The sequence below is a fragment of the Alosa sapidissima genome, chromosome 14 (assembly GCF_018492685.1).
Source record: "Alosa sapidissima isolate fAloSap1 chromosome 14, fAloSap1.pri, whole genome shotgun sequence".
Taxonomy (NCBI): Eukaryota; Metazoa; Chordata; class Actinopteri; order Clupeiformes; family Clupeidae; genus Alosa; species Alosa sapidissima.
The window spans coordinates 35,007,595-35,032,929 of record NC_055970.1 but is presented as its reverse complement, the minus strand read 5'-3'; the positions used below and the strand labels follow the sequence as shown (position 1 = coordinate 35,032,929).

General features: G+C 43.1%; 1 protein-coding gene across 2 annotated transcripts in view; it reads left to right on the top strand.

Moving 5' to 3' along the window:
- Nucleotides 1-18,501, top strand: part of cenpt (centromere protein T) — a 71,247-nt gene extending 52,746 nt beyond the window's left edge. For both annotated transcript variants that reach the window (XM_042061052.1, XM_042061051.1), the window contains 2 exons: nt 15,311-15,415; nt 18,257-18,501. In XM_042061052.1, coding sequence (XP_041916986.1) covers nt 15,311-15,415; nt 18,257-18,386 — 235 coding nt within the window. In that variant the 3' untranslated portion in view covers nt 18,387-18,501. The remainder of the gene's footprint in view (nt 1-15,310; nt 15,416-18,256) is intronic.
- Nucleotides 18,502-25,335: the final 6,834 nt, after the last annotated feature.

Below are 25,335 nucleotides of genomic sequence, written 5' to 3'. Positions count from 1 at the left end.
GCTTCTGTCATTGAAGTCAATGGCAGCCCATAGAACCGTCTGGTAAAAAGTTATACAATTTTGCACACTGATTCAGGACAGTCAAATAATTAATTTCACCAAGTTTCATGGCGGCACCTCAAGCGCTCTAGCGCCACCAACAGGCCAAATTTGGACGTGTGTTCATGGACGTAACTTTTGACTCGTTGACCCGAATGTCAAAATGAGGTATCATTGGAATCCTTGGGTCAAGCCGAGTTCAACACACCCTATGACGTCAATCTTTGACCTCTATGTTTAAATCACAGCAAGTGTGATCATATCTCAGTCGATCTTTTATTTTTGATGTGAAACTGATTACAGCAAGTTCTATAGAGTTCATTCTAATGCGCGCGTGCAAGGGTGGGTGGGGCGGGGTGGGATGGGCAGGGGCGGTTGCGGCGGTGGGCTGGCTGGGGGAGGGGGCGCCGACGTTCAGCCCCACAAAATCAGCTATGTTTTGATGTGAAACTTGAACTTGTAACTCAGCCAATCTTGGGTTGTTTGGCATTGAACTTGCTGTGACAGCTTAATGCTATATGTCTGATGCAACGGCCTTGAGTTACATGGCAAATCTGGCCTGCTGATCTGCCTGCTTGGCCCCCTCATTGCTGCTTTCAGCTATAATTATAGTTTTTGTTCACATTAGGGGTGGGCGATATATATCATCTGCGATAATATCGTGATTGTTGCTTTAACGATGTGCAAATTGACATTATCGAGTATTTTAAATTACTTATGGGGAAAAAACACTTATCACGTATTGAAACCCCATACATTCACTAAATCCATGATGTGTATGCGAGAGAAGCCCCTGGCTGCAGCAGATCAAGTGTCACATGATCGCTAGTGGGTCCACGTTGTCACACGCACGCCTATAATGTTTATTTTGTGCAGCGAGACATACTTGGGATTTTGTGCGCGTACTTCTGTTCAAGTAGCATAGATGAGTTAGTCACATTTTTCCTACACGGTATTATATGTAAACATTAGGCTAGCCTTTGAGTATTTTAATAGTCAGTTGTAAACAAAGGACTCTTCTCATGTAACCCTTTTGTAAATGGACTGAAGTTTGCTCTAAATATCTACATTTATCGATTATGCTAACCGTTAGCATCTCTATGGGATGATTTCTCATATACATTAGCCATAAGCTAACACATTAGTTTCTATTCTGCAACTTGGAATACTAGCCTACAAGATTGCTCTTTTTTTTATTTTTTATTTATTTATTTTTTATTATATTTATTTGATTTCATACATGTAACAGAAATTGCTTATACCAGTACAGACATATTAACTATTATCAATTTACAATCCTACTCAGGCATGGTATTCACATTCTGTTACGCATACACCCATGCACCTATATATACCTACAAGATTGCTCTTAAACAAAACCTCAAAGGAAATAACTGAGATGTGCTCTGTTGGTCTGCTTAGTTTTACAGTGAATTCTAAGTAAAGGTTTTTGAAAGGAACGTCAGCTTCAGACTTTCTCTTGGGAAACTGTTAGGCCTATTCATCTTCTCTTATGTAGCTGGCTAGACCATGTCATTGCCACACACACAAGTGGGGGCAGAATTAGAAATGTGTCATAAACTGACAATGCATTGGTTGATCTGGTTAAAAAATCACAGGTTAAGTTATTGGTTATTATTATATTGATGCTATTCATAAATAATGAACTGTAAAGTAAGACTTAGACTTTTAAATTTTTTTGTATTTTGGATATCGACTAATTATTGTTATCGTCAAAATCACAAAAAATATTGAGATATTATTTTTTGTCCATATCGCCCACCCTCCATCTGGTCCTGTGACTTAATGCCCATAGATAATGTAGTAAGTAATTGTAACCATTTGATACTACAGCTCCGGAAAAAAATAAGAGACTACTGCACATGTTTTCTGAGGTCATCCTACAGTTGCTGAGTGACATTAGAATGAGCCGTATGTAGTAACAGACGAGACTTTTCCATTGAGGAAGGGGATTTTCAGCTAGAAAGATCCCCATTGACACATGTTTCTGAACTTCCTGTTTTACGACTTCAGGAGTGCAACCAGCAGCGATGGTACACTGAAATTGGTGCATTAAGCTTTACCAAATAGTTTTTTCTTTTTTTATTCTTTTCATAATTAAAAATTACTGCATGTCTCACAATTATATACATCCAGTATAAACACTCCGAACCCACAGCGGCTTGTGAGTAACATGGGGGTAAATTAATTAATTACACTGAAGTGGTTCTTATAAGTTATGGTTTGTATGTTTATTTTATTTGTTTATGTTAATATTGCAATGTTGATATTGCATTGACATTATTGTTATTATTGCTATTGTCCTTAATGTAGTCTTATCAACTTTTTAAAACGGTTTACTGTTAATTTGTAACTATTGTATTGATTTATTTTGTAAGTCGCTTCGGACGAAACTGTCTTCTAAATTCCATAACCATAATAAATGGCAGTCAGAAGTTCTGGGTTTAGCGCTTAGATCAATGAACCAGTCACTGGAGCTGACTCTGCTGCTCAGTATCCAATAAGAAATTTGAAGGAACGGTTCCATGTCAGACAAGGGCGCGGGAAGGTGGATGCTGAGGGTGCTGCAGCACCCCTTGCTTTTTGTCAATATAGGCCTACAAATTCGCAGTTTTTCATTATATTTGTTGTATATCAAATAGGCAAATAGCAAAAAAGATTATGGATAGCTTTGAATATAGCTATCCATAGATTAGGGATGTCCCGATCCAGCTTTTTGCACTTCCGATCCGATACCGATATTGTAGCTTTTAGCATCGGCCGATACCGGCCGATCCAAGCATGTATTAAAGATGAAAGATATTTACTTATTTTGTTGTTATACTCATGTTGAAAAAGGTTTTACTCTTAAGAACAACTAGCCAACTTAATTAGGTTAGTTTGAATAATCCACAGTGGTTGGTAATGAGAAGCTGACCTGTTTATTCTTAACAGGGTTAAATAAACACAAAATAATAAATAGTCAATTAACCACACAAACTGAATTGGCATCAGTGCTCTGCTCTTGAACAACAAGAGTGTAAACCAAGGCTTAAAAAGCCATTAGTGCAAACAATATTGTAAACTGTATAAAAAAAGCAAAACACACAGAAAAGCTGAGTAGAAAATAAATAGTCAAATATAGCTGCAAGCAGCAATGAGGGGGCCAAGCAGGCAGTTCAGCAGGCCAGATTAACCATGTAAGTCAATGCCGTTGCATCAGACATATAGCCTTAAGCAGTCACAGCAAGTTCCATGCCATACAACCCAAGATTGGCTGAGTTACAAGGTCAAGTTTCACATCAAAACATAACTGATTTTGTGGGGCTGAACCAGGGCTGAGTGTCGCTGCCCCCTCACCCAGCCAGCCCACCGCCGCAACCGCCCCTGCCCATCCCACCCCGTCCCACCCTTGCACGCACACATTAGAATGAACTAGATGGAACTTGCTGTCATCAGTTTCACATCAAAAATAAAAGATTGACTGAGATATGATCACACTTGCTGTGATTTAAACACAGAGGTCAAAAATTTACATCATAGGGTGTGTTGAACTCGGCTTGGCCCAAGTATTCCAATGATACCTCATTTTTGACAATCGGGTCAAGGGGTCAGAAGTAACATGCATGAACGCAAGTCCAACTTTGGCCTGTTGGTGGCGCTAGACCGCTTGAGGTGCCAGCATGAAACTTGGTGAAATGAATTATTGGACTGTCCCCAATTAGTGTGCAAAATTGTATAACTTTTTACCAGACGGTTCTATGGGCTGCCATTGACTTCCATTGCAAAATAATGCGCATCAGCAACTACTGGCCAAAATGCATTTTTGTCAATTACGGAGCCCCCTAGAGGTCAAATGTCACCAAATTTCTTGAGCGTCCTCCTGATGTGGTCTGAGGTACATGTACTAAGTTTGGTTTTGATACATGAAAGCGTTGCTGAGATATGAAATCACTTCCTGTTTGGCAGCTTTGCCGCACATTTTGATTGGCTGGTACAGGTCAATGCTTCTGTCAATTGTTCCAGAAAGCAATGCACTCATCAGGCATGGTCTGAAGATGGTCTCTGCCAATTTTGGTGAAGAACAGATGAAATTTGTGACCTGAGAAAACTTGTACGTGGCGGCCGAATCAATTACGATGACATCACAAGTTGGCTTGGGTCGGCCTAAGGACCTCCAACAGTATTACCAGACACCACTAGTGCGTTTTAATTCTAAGCACAACTGCAGCTACAGGCCAAAAAGCATGTTTCTTAATTACAGCGCCCTCTAGAAGTCAAAGGTCACCAAATTTCTTAAGTGTTCTCCTGATGGGGTCATAAGTCTACCTACCAAGTTTGGTTTTGATAACTGCAAGGATTGCTGAGATATGAGCTCACTTCCTGTTTGGCGGCTTCGCCGCAAATTTCGATAGGCTGTTATGGGAGAACGGTAATAGTTCCGAAGACGAAAAGCACGAGCTGAATGAGGCTTGGTCTGAGGATGATCTGTGTCAAATTTGGTGGGAATCAGAGAAAATATGTGACCCCTGATACATTTTAAGTGTTTTTGATTAAATCCAAAATGGCGGAAAATCCATCATGGCGGAAAATGACGTCATAGGGTGCGTTGAACTCGGCTTGGTCCAAGGATTCCAACGATACTTCATTTTTGATAATCGGCCATACGGGTCAAAAGTTACGTGCGTGAACGCACGTCCAATTTTGACCTATTGGTGGCGCTAGAGTGCTTGAGGTCCCATCATGAAACTTGGTGACATTAATCATGGGACTGTCCCTAATCAGTGTGCCAAATTTCACAACTTTTCACCAGACGGTTCTATGGGCTGCCATTGACTTCCATTGGCGGAAGCGTAATAATAATAAGAAAAGGTAGAAACACAATGGGTGCCTTCGCAGCTTCGCTGCTTGGCCCCCAATTAACCACACAAACTGAATTGGCATCAGTGCTCTGCTCAAGAGTGTAAACCAAGGCTTAAAAAAGCCATCAGTGTAAACAATATTGTAAACAATATAAAATGATATATAAAAGCAACACACACAAAACCTGAGAAGAAAATAGTCAAATTACCACACACACACTGAATTGGCTATAACAACCCAAATAACTGTCACGCCTTCTACAGTATTGCTATCTCCTCCACACTTTACTGCTCCATCTCCATACTCCCTTCAATTTCTACTGTTTGCCCTGGCTGCAGTCTGAGCATGATGGGGAGATTCTTCTTCTATTCACAAAGGTGATCATTTCAACATGCTCAGGTGTCAGCCTGCTCCTGTGCTCATCAATGATAAGTGAGACTGCGCTAAAAAGCCTGTTGCGTTTTAAAAGCGAAACTGATGCCACAACTGGTCTGGGTTTGCTGAAGTAACCTAGGCTACAGGCTGCATTTATTACAGAAAATCAAGCAACATAGCACGTAGGCCTATCTACACTATTTAGTGACAGGAGCTTAATTAAGTTTACCGCGACAACAGCTGTCACTAATTCATATCGTCGTAGGCTGCGCTGATGCACAGACTAAACGGTAAAAAAAGTTATGATGGCCTACTGGAAGCTTCTACCCTTTTGGATGTGTAGAGTTGTAGGCCTAGGTGCACTTAGTTGTTAGCGATTGACCAGGTTGCTTTTTGAAATGAAATGCGTTTGTTAGGCTAGCCGATTGTAAAAATAGGGAAATTAAAGTGCGTGCTGTGCCTATACATTACTCAAACAATCTTAAATCGCAGAGATAACACTCGTTAGACAGGCAAAGCTGTCAGCAGCAACATGCATAAGAGCCTTAATAATGTAAAAGGGTCTCGCGGACACTCGCGGTCGCGGTTAACATTAGGCTATATTAATTCAACTGTGACATGAAATATTTGCTCGATAACTTTAAATTCTTAGTGGGACATGCACAGACAAGTGGGATGCTAGACAGGTCGCTAGGTGTGCTGAAAAACGCGGACCGGATTTGGGGGGAAAAGCTGAAAAAAAAAAAACTGGAATGGAAAACACGGACCGGAGTTTTGAAAACAAACTGGATCGGTTGTCCGGATCGGGATTTTCCCGTGCAGGCCGATTCCACATTTTTTGCTAATATCGGCGGCCGATCCAATCCAAATATCGGATCGGGACATCCCTACCATAGATTAAACGTTATAGTCTAGCTATAGAAGTGAAAGTGACGTGACTCGCTAAGGAGAGACGTTGCAACCAGGCTAGTTGACTTCGAGAAAAGAATATTAGGCCTAGGCTACAGAAAAGAATACAGGATTTTTTTTTTCTCTCCCGGCAGTAAAGACCGTAGATTCAGTGTTTTAAAATGTAAACTAGATAGGCTAACTATGCATATGACCATCCAGAGCAGGCTGCTGATCTGTCAAAAATGATGATCAAGATGGTTTTATTGTTGCTGTCATTATTACCACGAACACGAATTGATAACGAAACCATGGCGATCGTGGGTTATATCTTGCCTGCTTATTAGGCCATGCACTGCCCTGTTAGAACTCCGTGTAGCATGCATACTGCCAGTTACATATACCATCACCAACTAGTTTGCACTTTGGATGGATATATCGTTGGATTGTGAAAAGCCCAATTTCGAATACCAAACAACAACAGATGAGGTAGGATGCATCTTTTGCAATTAGTCTTTGGCAAGCCCACGACCTCACGTAGGCCTACGGCTCAGTTTCTGTTAGTGTCAGGCAATGTGGCTGATCTAGCCCAAATCCATGAATTTCGTGTTGGTGAGACCTGTTGCCTATAAGTAGACATGTCATCTCGAGTTCCACGACAGCTTAGCTAGCTAGTGCCACCGAAATATGACACTGAAATCATTTCACTATTGGAGTCGCTCAGATAGAAACCGCTGTAATTGGTGGTTAACCTGTTGAGGAGTGAATTCTTTAAGACAATGCCGTTCCCCAGAGAGTGAATTATTTTCCTGGCTCCTTCTAGAATTCTACATGAACGTTCTATAGTTTCAGTGTTAAAATCGTTTAATAGCAGAAAAGTCCCTGAGGGTAATTGTTGCATCATGTTATAGAACCTTTTTCTAAAACGTTTCTAAAACGTTCTAATCACATATTTGTGATCGTACTCCCAGGGGCCCAGCTGCATCTGATCACATATTTGTGACCGTACTCCTCAACAGGTAATAAGATGGGCTACTCAGAAATTGTTTGCCATTGTAGGTTATTGCAGCCTAATTATATTTTCAAGCCAAACATCTCTGGTGTGGCTTTGACAATCAGAAAAGCAATATACTGAAATAGTTTAATGATGTAAAGTCAAGTGCGCTTCTATGGGTCTGGTGTGTGTGTGTGTGTGTGTGTGTGTGCGTGTGCGTGTGCGCGCAGTTTTTATTGATGAGTCTGAGTGGCAAGTGCTGCCCATAGTTGTAGTGGAATGTGGCTGTTCTCGCTCTTAGGTCTACTCATACACGGCGCTGAAATGGCGTATTTAGCTGTCTAAATTCGAATCATATTGTAATGATCTGAGCCTAGCTGTTGATGACTGCTCCCATGATGCTGTTCGGTTGATGTGTTATGTTGAATGTTAATGTTAACCATGCAAATTACCAATGTTGTGCGTCCTGACTGTCATGTTTATGTTTATAGTTGATTAGTGTTCATAACCGGGTCTAACTAGTGTGTGTTGTAGATACAGCCTCACATAGATGTTTAGTGCTGGAGCATAAGGGCCAGGTCTGGCCCGGCATTATGGTTCGTGTGTTTTGGTGCGTAACCAATAAAGACCTTTCTAAAACAACTTTGCAAGATTGTTACATTGGTGTCAGAAGTGGGATGCCGACCCCTACTGGACGGGAGGAGAAAGTTGCAACCGATACCCCGGCGATGATGAGAAGACGGCTCTTCGCCCGTGGCCACCTGCTGGGCCCAGCAGACGGAGCCAGCTTGCAGTGTGACCGTAACGAAGAAACCTGCCCCCGGCCACAGGAGGAGACGAACCGGGCTAATGGCAGCATTCCGCCACTGGAACCCGCTCCACACGGGAGCGATGGAAATCGGCTGGTCCCCGGTGCGACGGCGGCAGAAGGGTGCTCCAACGCCAAATTGCCCCGCTACAATGGTGAGAGGCCGCTGGCGACATACCTGGTGCAGGTCCAGCTGGCAGCCGAGCTGAATGGCTGGTCGGCGGAGAGAACGGGCGTACAGGTGGCATTGGCTCTGGAGGGGGAAGCGCTACAAGTATTAGAAGACCTGCCTCCGGCAGAGCAAGCAACCTGGACTGCAATCGAGGCCGCTCTGCAACGACGATTCGGCCAGAGGATCTTCACCAGCGATGCTCGCGAACAACTCTCTTCCAGACGGCGCCACAAGGGCGAGAGACTGGGCAAGTTCGCGGCTGACCTGCAGCTGTATGCCCGGCGGGGCTACCCAACGTACAGCCAGAGTCTACATGAAGAGATGGCACTGGAAGCGTTTGTGCGAGGCATCCACCCGGAGCGGCTGAGAGAACACCTTCGCCTGAGCGCCCCCAGACCACAGCACAGCCACCACAACGCCGCCCACGCGAATAGAATAGGCCGGCCAGCGGAGACGGATGCTACCGGTGTGGCGAGCCGGGGCACATTGCGAGGTACTGTCCCGCCCCAGCACCCCTTAAGCGTGCGCCCCAGTCAAACTAGAGGGAGGTGGCATGGCGGGAGGGATGCCACCTTCGAGTTTCACTACCTCCCTGGCTATGGACTGCATACGGCTGGGCCGGCTCGGCCAAACAAGAGGACTCTATGTGGACTGTACGCTAGACGGGACTCGGTGTCGCGCCTTGATCGATACTGGCTCCACCATCTTGCTGGTGCACCCCGGTCTCTTACCCGGCACGCTGGTAGTCAGACCCCGAGGCTGGGAAGAGACAAAAACACGTATCACCACAGTTACCGGAGAGCGAGCGGAACTGTATGGACAAAAAGTGGTGTGTGTGTGTGCATCAATGGTGAGATGGCGAGCCGCCAGCTTTGGTTGGCTAGCATTCAGGATGATTGCATTCTCGGCCTGGACGTGCTAGAGAAATGGGGGGCTGTGGTGGACATTTCCCGGTTCACACTACACTTAGGGACGAGCAGCGTAGTGTTGCACACGGCGGGGAAGACAGAGAACGAAGTGCGGAGAGCTGGCGCGACGAAGAACCCACCAACTCGCTCCACACAAGCCCGCAGAAAACAAACTCGCAAAGAGTGCTCGCCATCCAAGACACCGCCCCTCCCCACACAAGCCCGCGAAACTCAAGCCCGCGAAAACAACAGGCCTCATCCAGGTCCGCTTGCTGAGTCCGCCACTGCTCAGTTCACGCCCACCAGAGAGGAGCCAGGTGAGCGGGTTGAGCAATCACCACTCTCCGCTCAGAGAGCGCGGCCCTCTAGAGACAAAGCAAGCCGTAAATGAACTCTGCACTCGTAGCTGTGAGGGGCTGAGTGAAGCACAGGGTAGCCAGGTGCGGAGGCTACTAGCAGCGTACACCAACATCTTTGCCGCAAGAGATGAGGACTGCACCCGAACGAGCCTGGTCCAACACGATATCGACACCGGAAATGCCCGGCCCATCCGACTTCAACCTCATCGCTTGCCGTTCGCCAAACGACAAGCAGCTGAAGAAAAGATAAAGGAGATGTCCGCGGCAGGAGTAATAGAGCCAAGCAGTAGTCCCTGGGCTGCGCCAGCTGTACTCGTCCGGAAGAAGGACGGCTCGTGGCGGTTCTGTGTTGACTACAGGCGCCTCAACCAGGTAACCCGGAAAGACTCCTACCCGCTCCCCCGCATTGACGATGCGCTGGACACCATTGCCGGCTCCTGCTGGTTTAGTTCGCTGGACTTGCGCAGTGGCTACTGGCAGATTGAGCTACCCCCGGAAGCTCGGCCGAAGACAGCGTTCACCATCGGGCAAGGGCTGTGGCAGTTCCGGGTACTTCCGTTCGGCCTATGCAACGGGCCAGCGAACTTGGAGCGGTTGATGGAGCGTGTCCTGGCGGGCATTCCACGAACATGCTGCGTGGTTTACCTGGACGACATCCTGTGTCATGCAACGGACTTCACCGGTGCCATAGGACATCTGGAGAAGGTGTTCGACGCCATACGAGGTGCTGGGCTCAAACTGCACCCGAAAAAGTGCCACCTGTTCCGGAGGCAAACCGGGTTCCTGGGCCATGTCGTGGGGGCTGCCGGAGTGGCCACTGACCCAGCTAAGGTGGAGACGGTGAGACGTTGGCCTGTTCCACGTGACGGTGCTGAGCTGCGGAGCTTCCTGGGCCTGGCGTCATATTACCGGCGCTTCATTCGGGACTTTGCTACAGTCGCCAGCCCGCTGCATCAATTGACGCACAAGGGCCGACTCTTTGAGTGGACACGGGAGTGCGACGCGGCATTCCGGCGGCTGCGGAGGGCGCTATGTGAGGCCCCAGTGCTCGCTTTCCCTGACCCTCGACTGCCGTTTATCCTGGACACCGACGCCAGCGACGTGGGCGTTGGCGCCATCCTCTCACAAGCAGGCGAGCAAGTGGTCGCATACTTCAGCCGTTCACTGGACCGAGCGGAGAAGAATTACTGCGTGACCCGCAGAGAACTGTTGGCTGTGGTGGTGGCAGTGCGCCATTTCCGAACCTACCTCTACGGCAAACGGTTCCTGCTGAGAACGGACCACGCGTCGCTCACCTGGCTGCTGAACTTCAAAGAACCAGAGGGCCAGCTGGCTCGCTGGTTGGAGGTGCTCCAGGACTACGACATGGAGATTCGACACCGGGCGGGTCGCCTTCACGGCAACGCGGACGCCCTGTCCAGGCGTCCGTGTGCAGCAGACCAGGGCCAACACTGCCACCGGAGGGAGGAGAGGAGCCTGGCCGCGGCTCAACCGGAGCCCGCTCGTCGGCTACAGGCTGCATCACCGCTGGCAGAGAGAGAGAGAGTCGCTGTTTTCAACGCTAGCCAGCGTCGCGCCAACGAGAGGGTCAACGCTCGCCAACAGAATGCCAGTGAGGGAGCCAACGCTCGTCAGCAGCACGCCAGCGAGAGAGTCAACGCTCGCCAGCAGCACCCCGAGGTTGTCTCGCCGCCTTCCGCTACCAGCTACAGTGATCGAGAGACTGGAGACAACGCACCTCAGCCCAACACCACAACGCAGCACTGCAGAGCGGCAGCTGGGGCCACGGATGCGCAGTCGCCGGTGGACGTGATGTCGAGGGAGGAGATCCGGAAGGCGCAATCGGAAGACGCCACGCTCGGCCGAGTGTGGTCATGGATCGAAGCCGGTCTGCGACCGCCATGGACTGACGTGTCAGCACTCGATCCAGAGACCAAAGCGATTTATTCACAGTGGCCGGGAATAGTAGCACGTCAAGGACTGTTGTATAGACACTGGCGAGCTCCCGATAGACAATCTGACATTTTCCAGTTGCTGGTTCCAGCTGGATTACGAGCCTGTGTACTGGAACATGTGCATGGGGCAGTGGGGGCGGCTCATTTCGGCATTGCAAAGACTCTTCGTCGGCTGAGAGGCCACTTCTATTGGCCGGGATGCAGGCTGGACGTTGAACTGCATGTTCACTGCTGTGACTCCTGTACAGCGAAGAAGGGCCCCACGCGACGCTCGCACGCTCCGCTGCAGCAATACGCAGTCGGGGCTCCCATGGAGCGGGTAGCTGTCGATGTCGGAGTACACGAGTTGGAGTGAAGCTGGAATACGTCAAAAGCGAGCTTACGATACGCGCTGTCGCGGCCAGGAGTTCCAGACCGGCGATAAAGTGTGGGTGTACTGCCCGGAGAGAAAGAAAGGCATTTCCCCGAAACTCACTAGCCAGTGGATCGGGCCGTGCGATGTCTTAGACCACATCAGACAGCTTCTCTATCGTGTGAGACTGATTAAGCGTCGGAGAGTTGTGGCTCTCCACCGTGATCGACTGGCCCCGTATCGACCCCTGGCCTCAGCTGAGGGTCGTGGAGACTTTGACACTGACTCTGTGGAACTTGGTGACAATGGAGCTGTGGCTCTAACACCGATCACCGTGCAGCCTTCACCGGAAGTCACCGCCGCGACAGCGGGGCGCCCCCAATGCCAGCGTCGCGTCCCAGCCAGACTCATGGACTGACGTAGGGTAAGACTTGAGTCAAGGGGACATGGACTAAGTCTCGGGGGGCTGTGTAATGAGCTGAGCCTAGCTGTTGATGACTGTGCTCCCATGATGCTGTTCGGTTGATGTGTTATGTTGGATGTTAATGTTAACCATGCAAGTTACCAATGTTGTGAGTCCTGACTGTCGTGTTTATGTTTATAGTTGATTACAGTGTTCATAACCGGGTCTAACTAGTGTGTGTTGTAGATACAGCCTCACATGATGTTTAGTGCTGGAGCATAAGGGCCAGGTCTGGCCCGGCATTATGGTTCGTGTGTTTTGGTTCTTAACCAATAAAGACCTTTCTAAAACAACTTTGCAAGATTGTTACAATATCATGCTAGGGGAGAAATCGTTGGACATCCATTATTTTGTTATTCAGCACCCCTGCTCAAAAATATGTTTATATTAGTTGTAATTCTACAGGAAAGAGTATTTTGGATCAAACAAATGACCTATTAATTTCAGTTGCTTGGTTAATAAAGAAAATAATGATAAGATTTGTATCAAAAGAAGAAAGTTAAAAGTCTCCTTCACTAACTCTGCTTTGGCAGCAATCAGACGGGCTCTGCAGCAGCTTCTTCTCTCTTTTCCTCTCTCATTGAGTAGCCACTCGCTCCATGCACTTAAAGGAGCCACACCAATTTAGTTAATGGTGAATTAAGTACAGATGGCATTCACGTTTTAAGCATTCAATAGTCTAATGAAAGCTTGATTAGTCAGTTAAAGTGTTCTCATAAAGGAGCAACAGGCCTACAGAATATTCCAAATAGGCTAGTTTCCTTTTACAGTGTCAGAAATGTCACTTCTGCAACATATGAGTTTTAAACCATGTTAAATTTACGATTTTTCAGTTTGACCTGCCGATACCAATTTTAGCCGAACTTCAGCTGCAGTATCAAACTATAATGCCGTGTGGGACATTCACACACTAATAAATGCACTGTGTTATTATGGAACAACCATTTTCTTGTTCTCACATCCAATATCCAACTAAAATACAAAAACAATTCATTTGAATGATTCATTTGAACTTGCTGCCATGGAACATGTTTTCCATATGCATTGATGCATATGCAAACACAGAGGAGGAGGTACTCCATATGTAGCCTATACGGTGAAAAACATCTGCCTGTTAAAAGCAGGTGCGGATAGAAAAATGATTAGCGCTTTAGTATTAGCGTATTAGCACTTTCTTTGTACATCCAGCCCTGAGTGGGAGATTTTGTTTCTGCAGCGCCCGAGTGCATTTGACCAGAATAAAACCAGCATCTCTCAGACTGACCGGCCAGTCGCCGGTCATGACCGATCATGTGTAAATCGGCCAATTACGGTTACCAGTCGATCAATCGGTGCACCTCTATTAAATTCTAAAGCATCTACTGAAGCTAGTGACAAGAAGTTTTAGGGAGAAAAGGAGAACAAACTCTGTAACCTACCTGATTCCAAAGTCACAGGCCTATAGTTTAGCCTATTATTGCCATTTTTGAATCCATGAAATTTAAAAATATCTAATTTCCTATCGACAACAGACCCCAGTATCACATTGAATTGCATCATTACAAATTTTGAAGTATTGAAAATAATCAAATTGTTGACTTGAAAGAATCAGTCGTGTTACTCTCTTTTTTCACCACATGTGTTTGCATCCCTGCAAGTAACTATGCTATTTACAGACAAAATAAGTTAATATGACAGGGTGGTAAGTGAAACCAGGGGACGCAAAAAAAAATCATAAGATATTTACCAAACAACATGATTTTATTCTTAATAAATATGTGTAATGTCATCAGGAAAATACATTTAATTCTGAAAATAACAAAAGTTTGATAAGAATATAACATTTACGTGGTGATATTTTAGTCAACCCGGACACATAGAAATGGTCATGTACTTGTGAGAAATGGTTAAAAATAGTGTGATACTCTTTAAGAATAATATGTTCTTGTACATCATGTTAACAAGAGCCCTTGCATTATTAGCTTTAGGCTTTAGAAACACACTTTGGCTCTAGTTTGTGCCTTATGCATCTCATCAAATGACACCCGTTTCATATAATGTCCCTAATGCATTCAAGCCACTTTCCCTTCTTAATTGTTGTATGTGAGTTTTTGTAAAAAATAAAAATCTTGAATTTGAAGAATCAATCCAACACAGTTTTCATTAAATTCAACTAATTAGTCTTCTCAATCCTTATACTGTTCAGTCTGGCTGGTCTGTAAATGTGAAACAGAAAGAGGCTTGCACTGAGGCATACATTATTTTGTATCAATAATGTTCAGGAGCATTGAAGGCTTACTTTGGAAGGTAGTGATGTAGTACTCGAGTCCGGTCTCGAGACCAATTTCTGCTTTCTCGGTCTCGTCTCGGACTCGTTCCTTCAAAGACTCGGCCTTGACTCGGTCTCGGACCACAGTGGGAGGAGAAGGACTCGTAATTTCAGACCGAGTCCTCGAGACCAACGCATTTTTTATGTTCATATAAAAAAACAGACAACACATAACAACAATAATAATAAAATGCAATGTTGACCGGCATTATTTGAAAATGACATCCCATGGTGCAATGCAAAGATACTGCCGTCAGAGCCGTTTATTTATCTCTATGGATCTGCTGCCGGTGAGTGTCTGTAGGTCAGCATAGTCCATATTAAGACGTTAAGACTGCTCCTCTAAACAATTCCCAATCTAGCTTAGTCTGTAGGCCTAACTGTTGATTATTAACTGGGGTGATATTAAATTATGAATATTAAAACTGAAATTGTTTTATGGTCTTGGTCTCGACTCCTAAAGGACTCGGTCTCGACTCGGACTTGCTTCCTCAAAGACTCGGTCTTGACTCGGACTCGACTGTATTTGAAAACCAACAGGCTCTGTCTCGACTCGGTCTCGACCCTTCAAAGACTCGGTCTTGACTCGGACTCGGCATAGGCGGTCTCGTCCCCATCACTATTGGAAGGGTTTAATTGCACTGTTTTTCCCCCCCCATTCAAATGATACTCTCTCCCTTGAACTACAGACTATTTTAAACAGCTACATTTGTGTAACATGCTTTTTCTCATGATGACTTTCCTTTGACTTTTGGGTACTTTTAGCACAACAAAATGAAAAGTATGTTCAGAATATCACAGAAAATATTGTTGTATTTGTTTTAAGTCTGCAGAGGTATTTTGGACGTGTGGCTGAGGACTTGGAGGCTTTTGCAAGCCATGCTAAGAGGAAAACTATTGAAAAGGACGATGTGGAGCTCCTGATGAGAAGGTCAGTGTAGGCCATGGTCCAGGTGCATCCACCAGATGCCCTCCACCCCCATCGAAACAATATTTTCTGGGAAACAATAATAAGGTCTGGAAATGTAGTCTGACAAGCCAGACCCACATCAAGACGTTGGGTCTGGGAACACACCATTGGCAGGGCTCAATCCAAGGGGTGGGATAAACGGTTGTCTTTCAAATTCCCTCTGCATGCAATAGGATGGCACTACAACCAATCTTTCTTTTTTAGGAATGACTTCAGTGGCGTACTTTGTTCTCTTTTCTCAAAGTAAAGTAAAGCTTAACTCCAAGTCTTTAAGAGTCGCGCAGAAAGCTGATTTGAAAGACTGCTGTTCGCCAGCAGCAGCAGCAGCCATCATCTTTGATTTCAAGTAGCAGGGAATTCACACAGAACCGTCGCAACTCTGTGTTAAGCCCGCCCACCGACTCTATACACGATGTGATTGACCAGAGTTTGGTTTTTCCAAAGTTGAGAGAGTTGCTAGACGACCCTGGCTGCAAATGACATTTTCTGCCGCTAGGTTGTGTCTAGATTTCCAGGCTACTGGAAATGCTGAATATTATTTTAAAATTTAACCTGTTCTGAATAGAGGTGACTTTCGGTTTTGTAATCTAAAAAGTCTAAGCCAATTATGTTCCTCCTTTGTAAAAATTTCTAAAATCATGTTCCTAAACATCTGAAGCATGTTACAGCCACAATACATATTTCAGGTTTGAACTATTTCTTGGTGTATTAGTATTAGGGTGGTTGTAAGTCGGATATCGATGAAAATTACTATGCAATCTCAAACTTCAAAGGTGGAATTGAGGATGTAGCCAATGTTATGTCTGGCAGGTATTCCAAGAGGGAAAACCCCAACAAGAACACACACACACACACACGTTGATGTGTAGCGAGTCAACATGATCTCCTCAGCAGAAACCAGTTAAGACCCATCAATCGAACGTTTGCTGCTTCTCTGATATTACACATGTGGAAATATTTTGTGGTTAATTCATCCACGTTAGTTTGCGTCTGACAAGTAGTTACTAGCTGTAACCTGTAGCTACTAGTTGTGATTACTAGCTGTAAAGCTGAGTGGGGATCTCCTGAGATATTTTACTCGTGATGACTTAGAATCAGAAATGAATTAGTTTGACAGCACGCACGTTAGGTCCTGTCAAACTAATTCATTTCTTGTGTGTGTGTGTGTGTGTGTGTGTGTGTGTGTGTGTGTGTGTGTAGGGACCCAAAAATTAAACAAGGCCCCTCACCTTTCCTTTGCATGAAGTTAGCGTGTTTTTATTGTTGATTAGGAGATCCTACGGAGCCCCTAAGGGGACTTGAGCAAAAGAAAATCTAAAGTTTAGTTTCATGTGCTCACGTGAAAGTTTCATGTGAAAAGGTTTTGCGTGCGCACACGAAACGTTCATGTGCTCACGTGAAAGTTTCACGTGCGCACATGAAAGTTTCACGTGAGCACATGAAAGTTTCAGATGAGCACATGAAAGTTTCACGTGAGCACATGAAACCAAACTTTAGATTTTTTTTGCTCATGTCCCCTTAGGGGCTCCGTAAGATCCGGACGTGAGAAGAAAAAAATACATTGAGAACTGTAAACTGCGGGAACAGCAATCGAGTAAATTTTGGTGTTCTTCCTCAGGATTAATGTCAACAAATAGCATTGTTAAGCTCATCAACTGATTTAGCCTACTAAATGACACAAGTAAAAGGCTACACAACCTAGGCTTGGGCTATAATTGGCAGATGTTTCATCTGGAAATAACTTGATCTTTTTTTGCTATCCAGTTAGCTACATCAAGTCTGCTTGTCATTCATGTAATGCTCACCAGAAATAAACACTTATCCCACACTTAATCTTTTTGGATCACAGAAGAGATAGGTTGTCTTTGATTTATTTGGTTTTTCAACATTTCAACATAGAAAAACAAAGCCTAATGAATTGCATCCACATATCCTTATGTACAAGTAATTTCCACTAGTGGCCTAAATAACATGGACGGTGGCACAGAAATCTACAAGTCCTCACAGAGAAAATTAGCGTAGACTACAACACTCAAAGTGAAAGGCACCTAATTAGATTTACCACTGATACGTCATAATGACATTAATAAAGTGCATGGTTCAAAAAGCATTATGAAACGCCTATCCAAATATTCAAATTACCTACAAAAGTAATTATGCAGATCATAAAATACTATTAATAATCAAAAATATAAACTCCAAGTAATATGAGTTCCAAAATCTATTATATACATATAGTTTAGAGCAAAATTATTCATACCCGTGGCAAATATTAATATTTAATGTTGACTTTCTCTTGACCAATATGTTTGTTCTAGCTGAAAATGCCAAAAGGTTGTAAGCAGGGTCCTCATGGATCCTTAAAAAGTCTTAAATATCAGAAATGAAATAGAAGACATTTTAAGACCTTAAAATGCCTGGAATTGTATAAGGGCAGGCATTAAATTTGATCTGGAGCAGAATGATTGTTGTTTATCCTATATTCAGATTGTGCTTTTTGGCTAGTACGCTTTCCCCCTCTTTTGTAAGTTTGATCTGATGCACAGTTGGCTTGCCAGTGAGCTTTGAGCCAGCTGAAAAGTTTTTGACCAGTCACAAATTGGGGATATGTAATATGGGATGTAGTACCTACCCTCTAGGCCTACTTGAGAAATGCTTTGTGTTTGTGTGTTTGTTGGTCATCCAGCACTAAAAATTGAATGTTTGATATAGGCACCAAAAGGTTAAGCTTGTTTGTGATGCTATACTGTGTGAAGTGTTTTCATTGATTGGGTGTGTTCATTATGTTTTTTTTCTTCACAGGCAGGGATTTATGATTGACTGTTCCCAGGTGAATGTTCTAATTGAGAAGTTCCTCCCTCTGGAGTATCGGAAACTTCTTGTTCCAATAGCAACCAGTGGTAACAAAGTTATCCCAAAAGAACGATACTAAAGATTCCAGTTCCCTTTTCTGTTTGTTTAATGTTAACCCTTTGTTGAAATTTGTTTAATGTATACATTTTTATAAAAGCTCTTAATAAAAGACTTATACCACATCAAGAAAAAAATGCATTAAAATCAAACAAATTTGTTTTTATCCTGAATGTTACATATTACTTTATACTCAGATGGTGGTAACTTGAGATGTTATGTACACTGTAAAACCTTATACTAGGGTCTACTCAATTTTATTGATGCAACACTTTAAAAAAAAAAGTAGGTATGATTTTTTTTAAAAAGTTTTAATATAATATATAAAACTGAGTACATCTACTATTCTTGAGCACACATATTTAAAATCCTTAATTGAATCTGCCCATGGTTTACAAATACATCTAGTTAACTGTTTAAATGTTTATATAATTTAAATGCGTAAGTGTATTTCATGTTTATAATATTTAAATGATTTCACAGCTAACACCGATTGTGAATTATCATTTAAATTTTAATCTATCATTTCTATGAAACATGACATTTACAATTAGGGCTGGGCGATATGGCTGAAAAGTAAATCATGATATAAGTGTTTCATATCAATCGATATTGATAATTATTGATTTTTTTTTTTTTTTTTTTTGACCTTTTTCAGATAAGGACCAGAAGGAAAAAAAGTTAAATTTAAACACTTATTTTAAACCTTCCTCTGATTTGAATCACCTCAGTTATCAATCAAAACAAACAGGGAAAAGTGTAACAATCATGAAAAACACTGAAATACATGTGCACAAGTCTTAATGATCTATTTCTGCTGACTGTTCCTAAAAACAAATATAAATGTGAAGGAGACCGTGCTTTTGCTGCCCCCAAACTCTATACACACACCACTACCATATACCGTAGATTATTACCTTGTATATATTCTTATTGTTATCATTATTGTTTTGATCTGGGATCTACTTTGTATTATTCATTATAATTTTATATTTATTTTTACAGCACTTTGGTCAACTGTTTAAATGTGCTATACAAATAAATTGACATTTAATTCCAGTGGATAGTTAACTGTGTTGTAACGGCATCTTGTTATATTCTGCTCCTTACATTTTTGACTCCGACACTCCGACAATTTGAACACACGCATAAATCCTTCTTTATAGTAACATGCTGATTCCCTAGTCTAGTGCAACACCCAACTGACACTAATTACATTAATAATAGTAGCAGGTTCAAACACAGCTGGCTCCACCAGAGCACACAGAAAGCCTTTCATGCACAGCCCCAAAAAGGCCTTTGTTTTTGAGATGCCTCCACCCGAGGTAGAACAAAGCACAACTATGTTTCTTAAACATGTCTAGTTTATTAAATGGATTGGAATGGAATTGCATTACATTTGGCTGAGGCATTTTTAACCAAAGTGACTAACAACATGGTTAACAGTTTAAGCTTTTTAAAGCAATTTTCTCAACAATTCTAAGACCATTTAAAAAATAAGAATACATGTAAGTGCATCAGTGAGTGCTGTTTTTTTTTAAAAACAATCGAGAATCAGTTCTAGTCAGGTGGTAAGTGCTAGGATCAGCAAGACTAGTTGTAGTGCATGGATAGTGGATTGCCCCAGTAATGTGAATAATCAACATTTAGTATGTTTAGGCCTACTTTGTAGAAAGAAAATTGGGTAGGCCTACCTTATGAAGGAAAGACCTCTAGGCCTACAGCATAATCCTGTACGTTATGGTACAGGCTACTGTAGGTTTCCAATATGACCCAGGGTATGCTGATTTAGTCTACAAAACAGAGGACTAAATTAAGCGTGATATGTCATGTAGGCTTAACGTTTCTTTTATGTTTTTGCTGAAAAAGTAGCCTAGTTCGCCGGTCATTATTCATTCATTCTGCATGTCTTTGCTATTGTTTTCTTTCAATAATGTCCAATGGCTTAAACATTTCCTTCATTGTTTGCTTTAGGCCTACCTTTATATTTTAGCCTACATTATTCAACTCACGTACTGTCATCTGGGGCCTCATTTATAAAAGTGTTGCGTAGAAAACATCCTTCATTTGATCTTAGATCATTTCTGAAATGATCGTACGTGTGATTCATAGAAAACGAACGTACGCCACCCTTCCAGATGTGCCCAATATATATCACAAATTACCGTCAACTTGTGTGCAGCCGGATGGTTTTAGGTCTCCGCCTTGTAATACCCCCTCATCAATATCATTAACATATGTTTTAATGAAATCAATAGCCTAAAAGCTGTAGCCTATGTAAAATTATATATTGAAAACATTGTATAGGCCTATGCCATGTGATGTTAACTAGCCTATATGCGTCAGTTCGAATAGCTTAACTAATTATGTTTTTTTCCAGCAAAGCTTTCTGGAAAGAGATCGTATGCATCCATGTCCATTGTCCTCTGCTCACTTTCAGTCCTTTTGTTTGCAGTAATGTGAATAATCAACATTTAGTAGCCTACGTTTAGGCCTACTTTGTAGAAAAAAAATTGGGTAGGCCTTATGAAGGAAAAACCTAGGCCTACAGCATAATCCTGTATGTTATGGTACAGTAGGCTACTGTACGTTTCCAATATGACCCAGGGTAATATGCTGATTTGGTTTACAAAACAGAGGACTAAATTAAGCGTGATAGGTCATGTAGGCTTAACGTTTCTTTTAGGATAGGCTATGTTTTTGCTGAAAAAGTAGCCTAGTTCGCCGGTCATTATTTATTCATTCTGCATATCTTTGCTATCGTTTTCTTTCAATAATGGCTTAAACATTGTCCTTTATTGTTTGCTTTAGGCCTACCTTTATTTTTTAGCCTACATTATTCAACTCGCATACGGTCATCTGATCTTGGGCACTGCCAGTCAAAAAAAGCAAACAGGTGCGCGCTCTGCACCTCTTTACGCAACTCCGACGCAACACTAAATATAAAGATGCCTTGCTTTCAGTAGATAACTTCCGTCCCTTGATTGTGTAGGCTATATATGATATAGAATATCTATAGCCTACATTGTCTAGCTTACATTCAAATATTACCTTTCTGTTACGAAGCTGGGAATAGGCCTATGAGAATGGAATGACCGCTAAAACCTTTTTGCTCCAAGACTACATGTATTTCCAAGATCTGTTTACAGACTCTGAAATCGCAGACCCAAGAAACACCCTAACGACGCATTTCTCCTTTCCCCCGCTGGCTTCTCATGGTTGGGACAGAAGTGTGATGGATGGGACAGAAGTATGATGGTGGAAGACACAGCTTATCGAAAGGGGGACAGCCCTTTGATCTGATATCCAACACCACCCCTGAAGACCCCAGCAGCACAGTGTTCCTGGGAGAGCAGCATTTGGAAGTCTTGTGTACCATCCCACAAAAGGACCTTGGTCAGAACATCACGAGAAAGATTGGATCAATTTAAAATAGTAGACCTGCTGTGGGCAGAATAACCCCCAAAAACAGCAAGGCTCCGAAGGTTCCAGGTAGTCGACCCTGACCTTCAGACTAGAGAATTTTTATTTTGTTGGTATACTTTAACTGGAGAAGGAAAAATTGAAGAAAGGAAGAGGAACACAGGGTGTGGGGGAACGCCCCCTATTAATAGAGCCAAGCGCCGCCCTAAGCACATTTTGCACACACATACACATTCTAAACATTGTGCACCACATGAAAGCAACCCACCTGTGATTTTATTCTATTGCATTGTGCACTACAAGAAGAATGGAAACTGGCTTTTTGTTGCATTTTCTTAGCTGTTTCTATGGTAGATGATGTCCGTCTTTATACTGTTGTTATTTTTATTCTCCCATGATCTGTAACCTCCTTCCACACCCTAAAAGTCCTCTGTTTGTTATAAGCTGATTCATATTTTATGTGAATAGTTTAATGATTCAAGTCTTTATGACTTGAAACGGGGGATTTGAAAGTGTTGTGAATCCGCCTCATTTCTGTAAATGTACATACTGCGTACTTCTTATGGTCACCTGTGATTTTTGTACCCATGTGTACCCTGTGTGTGTCTTTGGTCTGTATGCAAGCATCCTTTGTTTATCCTTGAAGTCCTGAGAGGGCTTTTGCCTATCACCAGGTGTGAAATGTTAATGTTTGTAGAACAGCATGTGTCCAGGCCTCTGAAGGACTTCCCAGGAAAGGGGGTAGTTTTAATTAAAAGACAATAGAAGCTGGCCAAATAGCCACATCCCCCACACACCACACCTTTACCTTGCATATTCATACTAGTAGGTCACTCCTTCTCTTTGTGTGTAACTTTAAATATGGTAGACTGTTTCTCTGTAGTCAGAGAAGTCAGAGAATACTGAGAATCTGGTGAAATCCATGATTGGGTGAAACAAACATGTACTTCTCTCCCTTGAGGGCCACTGGCCCCTCATTGAAAAGAATAAAGCCTGGATCCTGATCTTGCATCGTCCTAATTGAGTCTTAAGAGAAATATGGTAGTAAAAATATACTATCAGAGCACAGACAAAAATGTGGGCGCACAGTCAGTTATGTACTTAACTTATACATAATCTAACATTACACTGCAGATAACAGTTACAGTGGGCAGTGCTTCGACTTGGCCAGCTTCACTCGCGGTCCGCGCTTGGGGTCACGCGACTTTAATTTGTATTTTCCCAGTGAGACGCTGCATTAACCCAAACAACCGGTAGATGGCTCAAGTGAGCAGGGTGTTTTGTAAAAAGAAATGGAGCCTGGAAAACCCCACAGACTTCACTACAGACTTTAGCAGACTGGTTTAGAAATAATTTAATAGCCAAAAATATGCCTGCCCTGCCCTAATAAAGAAATATTTGGTTAACTGCGAGTGAATCCCGTTTGCAGCCGTAGAAGAAACGCAGGACAAATTAAACATTCTGGTTTTCTCCGAGTGCAACGATGATAGACAGACATCATTTGGACAAGTGCGTTGAGTCGAGATGTTTGTGTGAATGAAACGAAGCGTATAGCCTAGGCCATAGTGTGACATGCGTAAACCAATGGTGTAGAGATGATGCCACAGGGTTTTATTTAAGAGAGCCTACGTTTGTATGTAGGCAATTTATATTCACAATACTTAGGCCTACTAAAATAAATAGTATTTTATTTGTATTGGTTGTTTAGAGTAAAAAAAAATCAGTCAGTCTTAACGCAAGTTTACAACCGGCAAGTCGGACGGACTAAAAGGGGAAAAAAATAAATATTTGGGTCGGTTCTAAATTGACAGGGTCGGTCGGGTTACGGCAAACCAAAATATTTTTAAGGATGGCCTGCAGGCAGTGTTTTTTTTGCACGTCTGCAGAAGTCAGCCAAATATGAATGTAATTCTGCGGCATAAAGCAGATGTATTTGTTTATTGTACAGAAAAATAAAAATGACATGTCAAGCAGTCAATTGACTACACTGCAGTCAAAGTAGGGCAAATTAATTTACGAAACCAAAACGTGGGTCATAGTTGTCTAAGCCTCTATTGCATAGCCTGTTAAAAACGTCGCCAGATAGTATTAAATCGGCAACAACATTGTTTTCTGCAGAAGCCTACCCAAGGCTACAGATTAATTCTGAACAGTTATTTCTCTACTGGCTCAATTATCACACCACTGTTTTTATTTGCGTAGCTGCATTACCCCCAACACTGACAATAATGTAGACAGCAAATTTCGATTAGGATTTTCGACCACCGTGTAGTCAAGCCTTAAGACATACCCAAGTAGCCTAAATCGAGGTAATGTTTAATTATGCATGATTTATTTTGTTATTGAATTCGTAGGCTGGGATTACTCTCGGGAAGTCTCCTGCTTTTTCAGTAGGGGCGGCAGGCAGAGCGATGTACAGTGGCAGAGCGACGTAATGCGCGACTGAAGCTTCATGTAATGCGCGACTGAAGTGGTCATTTGAAAGCGATGCCTAATGTAAACATGCCAGTGCACCAATTGCAAAGATTAAGAATGACTGAACATTTAGGCTACAGGAAACAGGATTTTAAAGATCAGTGCCCACTTTATTTTCAGTCTGTTAAAATAAATGTAAAATAATATAATAAATTGCCATATTTGCATTCAGCCTGTATATCAAGTATCCTGCCAAATGTAGGCTAATTTATTTATTTGTGAATCCATCTGTAGCTAATCCAAATATGCCTATGGTGACCTATCTGACTGCATCCTCAGGATTGGGATTGGGGGATTGGGGGGGGGGGGGGGGCACCAACAAGGAGCACCCAAGAGCAACAGGGGCAAGGAAAAACTCCCTTACCAAGGACTCACCCAACTGCCAGGGGTTGTGTTGGAGAAGCTTCCTCATATGAGACAATGTGCTGTGTATTGGGGGGGGGGGGGGGGGGGGGGGGGGGGGGGGGCAGTGTGCTGTAAGTATGTTGGGAATGTGTGTTGGAGAAGCTTCCTGATGAAATAACGTGCTGTGTATGTAAGGGAGAGGGGGGGCAAGTATGGTGAAGGGACTTACTATTGCAAGAAGAGTACTGTATAGGTGTAGGTGTATATTGATCGTGTTAAGTTTTGCCGTAGTGTGTACTTCCACATGTGTCCTGTGAGGGGAATACAATGTCTGCCTTTTTCGTTCTCAGCACAGTGCCGTTGTAGGTTACGGCCTCGCAGGAGTCATACATGATTTAATATGATGTGCACTTGTCTAATGCAGAGAAGCTAGGCCTACTGTAACATATAGGGACAGGGGGTGAACATTCCACGTAGGAGGATGATTTATTAGGCCACAGGCTATTGAAATGAATGAATGAAAAGGCAAAAGTATGATAAAATAGATTTGATTTCTCTGACTATTTTGCACTATTTTTAACATGGAACCACTGAGGAAATAGTATAGTATAGTATATATACTTTTTTGATCCCGTGAGGGAAATTTGGAAACTTGTGTCAGATAAGGTTTGATCTTCCTAATGTTGTTAAGGCCCACTAAATCCTGGAGGGACTGACAAGGAGTGGAA